This window comes from Crassostrea angulata, chromosome 3 (genome assembly GCF_025612915.1).
Source record: "Crassostrea angulata isolate pt1a10 chromosome 3, ASM2561291v2, whole genome shotgun sequence".
In the NCBI taxonomy this organism is placed as follows: Eukaryota; Metazoa; Mollusca; class Bivalvia; order Ostreida; family Ostreidae; genus Magallana; species Magallana angulata.
In genome coordinates, this window is record NC_069113.1 from 19,732,319 (window position 1) to 19,744,129 (window position 11,811).

Consider the following 11,811-nt stretch of genomic DNA (forward strand, 5'->3'; position numbering starts at 1 on the left):
GAGAGAGAGAGAGAGAGAGAGAGAGAGAGAGAGAGAGTCGATGAAGAAATTCTGGTAGATTACTGATACTTTTGAAATACGTTTACACACGGCTTTTTACTGGTGTTTATCTTGATTCTCATCAATTAATAAACATATAGACGGCGACAACTTCAGCTGTCAAATATAGGTCGATATGGATAGATAGGCGGTGAATTAATGGAGCCCCGAAACATTTCTACACAGGTTAATTATTCATTGCGGCCGCACGTTTATTGATTAAACACATTTGGGCATCTATCAAAAAAGAAAGAAGAAGAAGAAAAAAATAACTCGACCGAGATGCCAGGTTTGTGATTCACTTCTCCGAACATCTTGATAACACGAGAGGACAGCACAGTGAAACCCATCTACACGTATATTGATTGAAGGGTCGCAAGAGAAAGGTAGTGCAACATCATCACAGGTGAATATCATTTTTCATTTTTTCCCCCGTTATTTTACCGATGAATTTTTCTTTCAGTAACTCAACAACGGTGTGTTTGTGTTGCTGCTGACTGTAAATCGATTCGTTGATCCATGTATAAAAGGGTGAAATATTGGATGAAATACTGCTGAATTCTGGTTTATTGGTACAGGTTTTGAGAATTTAATTTGATTTTTTTTCCCGAGGATGGGGTGGATGGATTATCAGGGTTTATACTAACTACATGTAGTTACTATAGTATTCTGTTACCGCGAAATTCACAATACAATGTAATGGATTCATATTAACTTCTACAGATTTACTTTAAGTACTATAATTCCAACATTATCTCCCTAATACTGCTGATGGCATAGGTACTCCCCATCTCTTATAGTACCAATATATTGTACTGTTCCTCGTCTTGCTTCTTCTTTTGATTTCACAGTATTTCCTCAAGGTTCACTATATCCCTCCCTCAGCCGCTAGCTGCAGTAAGAGTGTACAGGACATTCCATTTTATTGAGTGCGTTCGATTTCGTTAGAGTTTTACCTCATGAATGTTATTGATGTTGTACATACCTTTCTAAATGCACAATTTCTGTTTCTACAAGCCGCAGTGCAATGTCTCAATATCAATAATTTGCACACGTTTTTAAACACCAATGGAATTTACAATGAAAGTTATATCAAAATGCTTAAATGGGATTATTGTACACTGACAATATTTTTAATTAAGTATATGCAGGCCACCATTGTATACTAAGAGTATCTACTTGCTACCATTGGATTTTACACTGATAATATGGGCTTTCATTTTGAAACTATATACATTATATACAACCAATAAAATGAAATGTGAGAATATCTACATGTACATGTATATACTTCAGAATAGAAGTTGAGCTAACGTGTCTAGGGTATAGATTTGGAGTGTACGCTACCCTACGTATATCAGAGTGTTTAAAACCATCCTCAAAAATCTTTTAGGCTTATTTTTCTCCCCAACAACTCATTATGCTTTTCTACATTGAGTCAATTTCTTTAATAACCTAGAGCGTATGCAAATGCACGTTCAGTATAATATGCTTTAAGGATAAACTTTCGTATTCCTAGATCAATAATTAATCTATAAAGATAGCCATGTATGCTTTGGTATATACTTGTAATATCGAGGACATGACTTTCCATTAAAGCATTGTATTGTTTATTTATGATACAGGATCCTATTTTATTAACAGAAATATTTATAAATCTATTATATGTCTTATGAAAATATGAAACATCATACAACTATTGCTGTTTTGGGCGGGTGTTTTTTAAGGTCAATACGATGGTTTAATTTAGCTTTCCGAGAAGTACCATATTCATCGAGCCCGGAGGGCGAGTGAATATTGTATTCGAGGGAAGCTAGGTCATCGTATTCATCGAAAAACAGCAATAATGGTTATTTATATGATTTAGTGACAAACTGATACATTAAATCAAATTGATTGTCATCTCATCACCTTTACTTAGTTATTTATCGTCAGATTCATCGCTGTACACAGAGAGTAACGCGAGTGTATGCTTTACGTACATTGTATGTTAAAAAATGATTTGATTTCCGTTTTACAATACCATAAAAATAAAGTTTTTCAAAGCAATTTATTACCATTTTTTAAACAATACTTCATTTATTAATCATGTTCCTTTTCTGCCTATTATTACAGATGGAGTATGGGGACTAGGTACTCCCTGGAGAACATCCTCGTCATCTGTGCCATTGTAGGACTGTGCCTTCTAATTATTGCTATTGTGACTCTGATCAGCATTTTCACATCCAGGTGGCGCTATACAATGTCACGTGAACACGACCTGGAGGATTCCAGATATGACAACACCATCATATCTAGTTACGAAGGGGACAGTTCCATGTGGACTACTGAAGGCACTTTCCGGACACTAGAAGAAATCTGAGTTATCAGATACGTGTTTCCTTGTCTGACGTCTAACAGTTGTATCGTGTAAAACTCATTCTATCTGTATGATACATTATATACTCATCATGAATTGAAAATTATCACCATTTACAGGATTTGGATGACATCTCTTCAAGAGGGAAGCCAATATAAGAAATTTAAATATCTGATAGAAATATAATTGTTAATAAATATTAAAACTGAAGATTTATTTATCCGAAAACAACAGAATTATGATATGTCTTAGTTTATAATTCAATTCAAGTACGACTACAATTCTTTTTTTACTCGTTGACATGTCATGTACAAATGTTGATTTGTATCTAAGTATCTAAAAAAATCTAAGTTTTTCTACAGAAAAGATATCATTGCTTCAAATAGTATAGAGTGAGACAAATTAGTTATTTTTATCACTTTTGTTATTAACTATATATTTGGTAGACAATTTTGATTCTGATGTTTATTTTAAGGTTGAAACACACAAAACAATTTCGGTAACCAGTGTCTAGGTATTGCCTGCCTTTTCTAATAATTATTCCCTACAATTTTTTCAAAGAAATTAAGTTAAAAAAATTTAAATTGAGGCTTGGCATTTACATCGCTTACAAAGAGATACGGTTTACCTGCTTCACAAAAGAAGATGGGGGAATAAGATGGCGCAACTGCCCATTTGGTTTAGTCGTAAAATACAATTTCAATTTAACATTTTTTTTTCAATTAAATATATTTGATATGTTATAATACATGTTTAAAAAAGGGTAATTTCTAACTATATTCAGTTTGAATTATTAAAAAAAACGATAAGAAAAAATAAATCCTAAAGTTTTGGTGGTTTCGAACCCACAACCTAAAAACCCAAGTTCTCTAAGATTATCTAATGTCTGGTGCTCTAGTAACCACTAAGCCATTTCAATCACAACAACGTCCGTTGTTTAAATGCTATATGAGACGTTGGCCACGAATTTACGGTCTTGTATTATTTTCTAAAACGTTCAATTGTTGGGCTACAAAATAACATTTTTAAAGTATAGTGGGTCATCTTTCCATATTTTTGTTGATTGAAATCAGTTTAAATTCCATTAATATTAAACTGCATATAGACTATGAAAAAAATAGGGAGCTCAGACCAACTTTATTAAAGAAAAGACATTGAAGTTATAAAAATGACTTTATTTGGAGGTTTTGACACGCATACCCAATTTAAATCAACCTATTACACATATTTAAAATATTTATGGGCCACAAACCGGTGTAACATTAAATATACATTGTTTTTAGTTATTTTTGAAAAAATTATCAGATTTAATGATATTTTATTTTTGCAGTATCTAATCGTTCCTCGTATGGGTATTTTACACGCTTTATTCACCCATCTTCTTACTTCTTAAAATGCGCAAAACCATAAGCATCCGATGATATATATTGGACTGAATGAGAAATATAATCTGTGTTTCCGTTTGTACACAATATGTTAACATGATGGTATAACCAGCATTGTGTTTAAATATGTGAGTAAATCCAAGTTATTGCTGTAAAATGAAAGCGTAAGTATTTAATTCAAACTCTGATTGATTCCCTAATACAAACAATAAAACAAAAATTATGAAGTTTATACATTTAATATAAGTACTTGTGAAACACTGAATACTTAGTAGCTACAATCATTTAAAGTCATCACCTCGTTATTTAATTCCAATACACAAGTCAATTCCTAAATATTCTTGTAGAATACCCTACAGATAGAGAAAACTAGAGACTTCAAACATTGACTTTTGAAGATCGTTCGGAGATACATACAAACATAATCAGCAATTGATTGGGACAAATTAAAATTTAGCTTTCATTGAATTCGAAGACTGTAACACTTCCTTTATAATTGCCAACAAAAAATCTGTTTGTGGCATTCTGGAATTTTATGCACGTTGGATTCGTTATTCCTTCCACGATACGTAGGAGTTTGCCACCCCTTGACAAAATGTGGATATTGTTACTGATGAAACCGTTTATGAATATATTTCCTCCACTGTCTGTGGTTACTCCGTATGGACGCTGTAGCTTTTCGTGATTATAGGTGAACAAAACATTTCCCCGTACGCTTAGTTTTTTGACAACGTGTTGATCAAAACTACTACAGATTACATTGTTTTCATTGTCTATTACTACGCCATAAATACTGCTAAGGCCAGTTAACAGTGTTCTTCGTTTCGTAACATCAAAGCCTTCATCAAAGATTTCCACAGAATTACTAGTACCAATTACAGTTGTGTTTCCAGATGTAGCTATGCTATAACAACTACAACCACCAGGAACGAAGTATATGATTTCAAGCAAAGTAGAGTCTATCTTTAAAATCGTTTTATTATTAGGACTCGTCACGAGAATCTCCTGACCCTCTGTAAACACGTCCCACGGTACTTCTTGTAATTTCACTTCTTGTAAAATAACTCCATTTGTGTCACAAAGAATACATCTCTTCCCACTTAAGTCAGCTAAGAACAGGTTACCACTACTCAAAAAAATACCACCTCTTATATCAGCACCTTGTATTGGAAATTCAGATACTTTGATCACGTTAGCATGTATGTAATCAATATTCTCTACATTTAAATCAACTTGATCTAAATTTTCCTCTGCAGATACATCAGCAAGACAAGGTAATTCAATCAGTTTTTTCACATCATCTAATACTTCTGTTTTAATACAAATGTCTAACTTTGTATATTTCAGTTTTTGGAGATTTTCATGAATGTTCTTCAGTTTTAAATAAGATAAGACCCTTTTGGTTTCTGATGCTGTCTCATTCGAAAGATTCTTTGACAACAGTTCTCTCCAATATTTCAGATAGAGAAGCCTTTCCTCGAAAGAATCCACAGACTTTTGAAGCTTAGATTTGCTTTCCTTTGATAATTTAGAGAGTTCATTTAAATGTTCTTCCTCCAGTTTTTTCACAGCCTGAATTATATTAGTTGTAACATCTGATAATTCTTTTGTAAATGTGTCAGCTATGTCGTCAATATGGTTTATGTTTGCTTTTTCTTTTTCAATAATGTTTTCTACTTTCAAACAGAATTTTTCCATTCCGCTCTGCAAAACCTTTACTTTTTCAGATTCTGTGAAATGTTTACCAACTTCTTCTAGTTCACAGAAATTTGTACAACTGTTATGATCTTTGGTTACACAAACCGAGCAGCATGGGATAAAATGTTTTCTACAAAATAGTTCAAATTTACGACCATCGTGAGTCTCACATATTTCTAACGTTACTGGAATTCTGGAAATATCTGACCATTCGGCGAGAGAGAGTACCACATGCTTGCGACAGGGTCGGTATTTTTTGTGATATTTCGTACACTCTTCACAAAGCGCCTCGGAACAATCCTTGCACCAGCTTTGTGCAGTTACCTCTTCTCCGTCTCCTCGGCATGGTTTGCACAAAATAATACGAACGCCTGTTACAGATGTAAGGAACTTGTTTTCTGGAAATTTCGTTGCCCATTCGTTTACAGAATACTGATTTATTTCCCCTGGCGCCGGAATAAACACGCGGCACAGAGGACACGGAAATCCAAGGGGGTGGTCGCAGTTCTCACATGACGATTTGATGTGTGTTGAGAGACAAGTTCGACAGAAGGAGTGTGAACAATGTAAACTCACTGGTGATTTATATTGTTCAAGACATATAGAGCATAATGATACCTCATCATTGAAGTCCTGTTCCTGTATATCTGATGTTGCCATTATAATCAAAACGAAAGTTCATTTCAGAGAATTTGTTTGTTACGAAGTTGCGATGTATGCTTTTTTACATACCAAACCCGATCAAAATTGCCCATACTAATGTTGTCGCATCGCTTCATATTTTTTGTTACCCGACTGATAGAATCATCCAATAATACGTCTCACTGACACTATTTTGTTGACCTTAAAAATGGAAAAAAGTGTAAAAAAGAAAAGAAAAGGTAGGACTAACTGGTTTAACGAGAACAAAATCTTGTAATTACATGTCATGATTACCTCGCAGTAAAACATATTTATCTGGTTAATATGAAGAAATGATATCCTTTCAATTACAAGTTAATTAAGCAGACAATTAAACAAGTATAGAAATGCATTGTTTTTGTAAGCCAGGAAACATCTATAAAATTAAATTCAGGTTCATCGGTACATGTTTTGAGATTTAACTACAGAGAAATATTCGCCTCCGTTTTATTTTAACACTTTAATTCGATTGTCGGTGTACAAATTTAAATTAACACTTGGCAAAATTAAAACAATTTCTAGTAAATAACTGTGCTAATAAGAAAGAGTATGCATATCTTACTGTTTCTGGGCGAATTCCTGATGTTGGAAACCGTTTGCAAGTGTAGAAGAGTGAAAAAGCATGGGGTGAAAATAACCCTGTCTTACTCTGTCTACATTTTAATTCGGATATACACTTACAAAGTAGCCTGTAACCGCGAACTTCACAATACATGTACTGGATTTCTGTCATCTTCTACAGATTTACTATATCCACATGTACGACCTAATTTCAGAATTTATAAAAAACACTGTTGATGCTACTGCCTCCCGATCTAGCTCTTAAGTCTTAAACTGTCTATGATTACTGATGTGATCAGAATATTCATCTTCGTCATCTGTGTCATTGTAGGAGTGTGCCTTTTAAAATTAAATCCCTGTCTATTTGACCATTGATTATTTGGCTTTGAAAACATTTTCACATCCAGGTAGTGCTATAAAATGTAACACGAAAACAAGGTGATGGAATCCAGATATGATTACATAATTACGTCTAGTTTCGAGAAAATATTTCTATGCAAACCATGGATGGCACTTGTGATCATTGGAAGAGCTTTTAGATTTTATAGACTGCAGCTTGCGTTTTCATTTTTGGATGATATGAAAGTTATAAGAATATTATTGCATTAGCATGGATATAATTACTAGTAAGTTCAAAATTCGACAATTTTAGATTTTTTTAATGCATATGATTGTTATAAATTTCTATCAGGAATGCAAACAAAAGTTAACAAGACATTTATATTCGAGTGTAAATACACGCCATTCTAGAAACGGTGTATACGGTGTAATCTCTATTCTATCTACCGAGGAATTTTTCATGTATTACTTAAGAAAACCAATTGATTCATAGCTCACAAAAACTGACAGGACTGAAATCTTTACGTTTAAGTTCTAACCGATTTATCAATTGGACGGAACCTTCAGCAGCCTACGCAAACCATCGATTGCATGAAATATAAATATAAATCACGATAATGTCAGACTACAATTTCTAAACACGAATTAGACATGACTATTTTTTTTTTTACCTACGCCGAATTTTTTTTTACAGAAAACCATGGGGAACTTGGAGTGAGAATCCATGTTTTCATTATCTATGACTTATGTTTCTGTAAACTGTAAACCTATGCGTGACTGAGACGTGGATATTGAGGATTATTAAACACCAAGTTAGGATAAAAGCGAAACTCAACTTCCCACTTTTTTTTGTTTCATTTGTACAGGAATAAAAGTAATAACATTGGTTTAAGTATGAAAATAAAACATTAACTAATCTAAGCACAAAATCATAAAGGCCTTTCAAAATTGTTTCAACAATAAACAACAAATATACATAATTACATAATTTTTTCAGATATCATAAAGAACATACTTTTTGATTTTTATAAGGAATAAGGAATCATTCTTTGAGTATAATGAGGTGATAATTTCGGTCGGGGCGTGATCAAATCCAATAAAGCCCGAAGGGCTTTATGATAGATTTGATCACACCCCGACCGAAATTATCACCTCATAATATTCAAAGAATGATTCCTTATTACTTATATTTATATAATTTTAGGCCATCGTACGATTTAATCTTTAAATATAAATAAGCAAACCCCGCTGGCGCCTCGATTTGGCGTCATTTGTATTATGGGTTATATAGTACAAAATCGATACGTAGTGTTATCACAGGCGAAGACACTGGAAAATGTAAATATATACAGATGGCTACCAAATGATAACGAAACGATTTTTTTCCTTTAAAAAAAAAAAAAAAAAAAATCTTCCCTATTGCATAAAATGTTTAAATTCCATTTTTAGGTCACAGATAATTTGAATAAAAAATAGATTTTCTTAAGATAGAAACGAATGTTTACATTAAAAACACTCAAAAATATTTCATTCCGTCGAAAAATAAAAGTTACATGGCTTATTTGAAGAAAACAAATTCACAAAATGTCTCTTGCTTAAGTAAGAAACATTAATTTTATCAATGGCTTGAATAATTTGTAATGATAGAAGAACACATGATACTCCTTGATAGATATATAGATAGATAGATATATGAATTATAACACGACGTCTAACTTTCAATAGTTTTGAAACTTTGCATTTTCGGGTAAATTACCAATAGATAATATGTTCCTACCATTTTGAAATTTGGTCCAGATCAAAGATGTAACTCTTTTCATGATCATTAAAATATTGACAGTATATGGACATTGTTACTGTCCTTTCCGTTAATAAATATAGATCCTTCTTTGTCAATTGCTAAACCATATGGCGACTTTAGCTCTTCATAAATGTACTTAAAGCATGAAATTTCCATGGTGTATATTTTTTTTTTTTCAAAATGATGGGCATAACTTCTAAATATTTTAGATATAATTATAAATATATTATATGTATTATGAAAATATGAAAACATCATACAACTATTGCTGTTTTGGGCTCTTTTGTTTTTTTAGATCAATACGATGGTTTAATTTAGCTTTCCGAGAAGTACCATATTCATCGAGCCCGGAGGGCGAGGTGAATATTGTATTCGAGGGTAGCTAAGTCATCGTATTTATCGAAAAACAGCAATAATTGTTAATTATATGATTTAGTACATTGATTATCATCTCATCACCTTTACTTAGTTCTTTAGCGTTAGATTCATCGCTGTACACAGAGAGTAACGCGAATGTATGCTTTACGTATGTTAAAAAAATGATTTGATTTCCGTTTTACAATACCATAAAAAGACAGTTTTTCAAAGCAATTTATTACCCTTTTTTAAACAATACTTCATTTATTAATCATGTTCCTTTTCTGCCTATGATTACAGATGGAGTATGGGGACTAGGTACTCCCTGGAGAACACCCTCGTCATCTGTGCCATTGTAGGACTGTGTCTTCTAATTATACCTATTTTGACTCTGATTAGCATTTTCACATCCAGGTGGCGCTATACAATGTCACGTGAACACGACCTGGAAGTTTCCAGATATGACAACACCATCCTCTGGTGTAGATGAAATTCCCTATGAAGTGCTCAAATACGATTGTGTAATAGAAGTTATTCATCACCTCTTCATGTTATGTTTTGAGTCCCATATAATTCCCTCTGTGTGGCGACAAGCTATTATATGTCCTATTTTAAAAGATTCTAACAGTGATCCAAGAGTACCGCTTAACTATCGAGGAATCAGTCTATTATCAACTATTTATAAAATGTACAGTTCCATTTTAATTCATAGATTGGTATCATATTTAGAAGATAACAACCTGCTTGTTGGTGAGCAAAATGGAATTCGACGTGAACGCTCTTGTGCTGATCACGTTTTTACACTTAACAGTATTATACAGAATAGAAAAGAAACATCCGTTGCGTTCATCGATCTACAAAAAGCTTTCGATACAGTGGACCGTGACCTCTTAAAATTCTCCCTCTTAAATAATGGAATCGACGGGGATTTTTACAATTCAATAAAATCTATATATGGAAACACAGTATCGTGTGTAAGAGTCAGTGAGCTGTGTACTGACTGGTTCTCTACTTCAGCTGGGGTACGACAAGGAGACAACTTATCACCGACCCTCTTTGCTCTTTTCATCAACGATCTCGCAAAAGAAATTAAAGAACTGAGGAAAGGTATAACGGTGGGCGAAATCAATTTAAGTATTTTACTGAATGCTGATGATATTGCTATATTATCCGACTCAAAAGAAAATTTGCAAAAAATATTGGATACTGTGTCTTACTGGTATGAAAAATGGCGTCTTCAAATGAATATGAAAAAATCAGGAATTATACATTTTACGAAAAAAGGAATTCGAAGCGATTTTCAGTTCCAAATTAACAGCGATATTCTCCAGTATAATACAGATTATAAATACCTTGGTGAAATAGTTCATGAAAAACTGATTTTCCAAAACATGCCGATACTTTATTAAAAGCTGGTGGACGCGCTCTCGGAGGCATGGTTTCCAAAATTCGTCCATATAAAGAAATAGGAATTTCAACTTTTGAAAAATTGTTTTTAAATTGTGTAGCACCAGTTTTGGATTACTGTAGTGAAGTGTGGGGCCTCTAGAATTATCATTCTATTGAAATGGTACAGAATCGAGTCCTACGTTTTTACTTAGGCGTTCACAGATTTACACCTTTACCAGCGCTACACGGGGAATTTGGATGGAAACTCTGTTATCATGGACACTGTATTAACGCCGTGCGATTATGGAATCGATTGCTGACAATGGAGGACGATCGGCTAACAAAGCGTGTTTTCCTGTGGGACTTTAATCAAACTGGTTTATCTAGATGGACATTACGCATTAAATCACTTTTTGAATCCATGAACCTGTTACATATTTACGATAATTTATCAATCTGTGATGTTAATGAATTTGTAAACAAGCTGTTTCTTACTTATGAAAATGAATGGTTAGGAAAGATAAACCAACTACCAAAATTGCGATTGTATAAAAACATTAAAACAAATTTTAAAACTGAAAATTACCTTGAAATGAACATCTCAAAATCTCAAAGATCTATTTTGGCACAATTCAGATGTGGGATACTCCTAATTAGAACTGAAACGGGGCGATATAAGGGGGAACCTCTCGATGAAAGAATATGTAATTTTTGTGTATTAAATGAAATAGAAGACGAGAGTCATTTTCTGTTGAATTGTACAATCTATTCTGATTTTAGAAGGGAATTATTTAATAATATAGGATATAATCCAACACTGGTAATGTCAAATTTAGACGGTATTAGTTTTCTACTGTCAAATTTTCCGAGACAAACCTCTAAATATTTACTGGAATCTTACCTTTTACAGACAATCATTATTGTATAAAAAAAACGCAATGCGTAATATGTGTATATATGTTAAAATTGTATTTGCAGTGACATATAGGCCCAATGGGCCGGGTGTTTCATTATCTATTTTGTACAACATTTTGTAATTGTTATAACACATGTCACTATAATAAATTATTTACTTACTTACTTTCTTATCTAGTTACGAAGGCACTTTCCGGACATTAGAAGAACTCTGAGATTTAATAGACGGTTCTATCAGATCTGTTTCTTTATCAATAGCGTCTAACAGTTGTAGCGTGTAAAAGTCA

At 33.0% G+C, this 11,811-nt stretch overlaps 1 protein-coding gene and 1 long non-coding RNA gene across 2 annotated transcripts; one reads left to right on the forward strand and one right to left on the reverse strand.

Annotated features, from left to right (window-relative positions):
• Window positions 1-95: 95 nt before the first annotated feature.
• LOC128178700 (uncharacterized) lies at window positions 96-2,608 on the forward strand. The gene is made up of 2 exons (XR_008242988.1): window positions 96-445; window positions 2,155-2,608. It is a non-coding gene; the product is annotated as an uncharacterized LOC128178700 (long non-coding RNA).
• Window positions 2,609-3,982: 1,374 nt separating this feature from the next.
• LOC128178698 (tripartite motif-containing protein 2-like) lies at window positions 3,983-6,223 on the reverse strand. The gene has a single exon (XM_052845989.1). It carries the CDS (start codon window positions 6,139-6,141, stop codon window positions 4,237-4,239), a length of 1,905 nt encoding a protein of 634 aa, XP_052701949.1. The 5' UTR covers window positions 6,142-6,223; the 3' UTR covers window positions 3,983-4,236.
• Window positions 6,224-11,811: the final 5,588 nt, after the last annotated feature.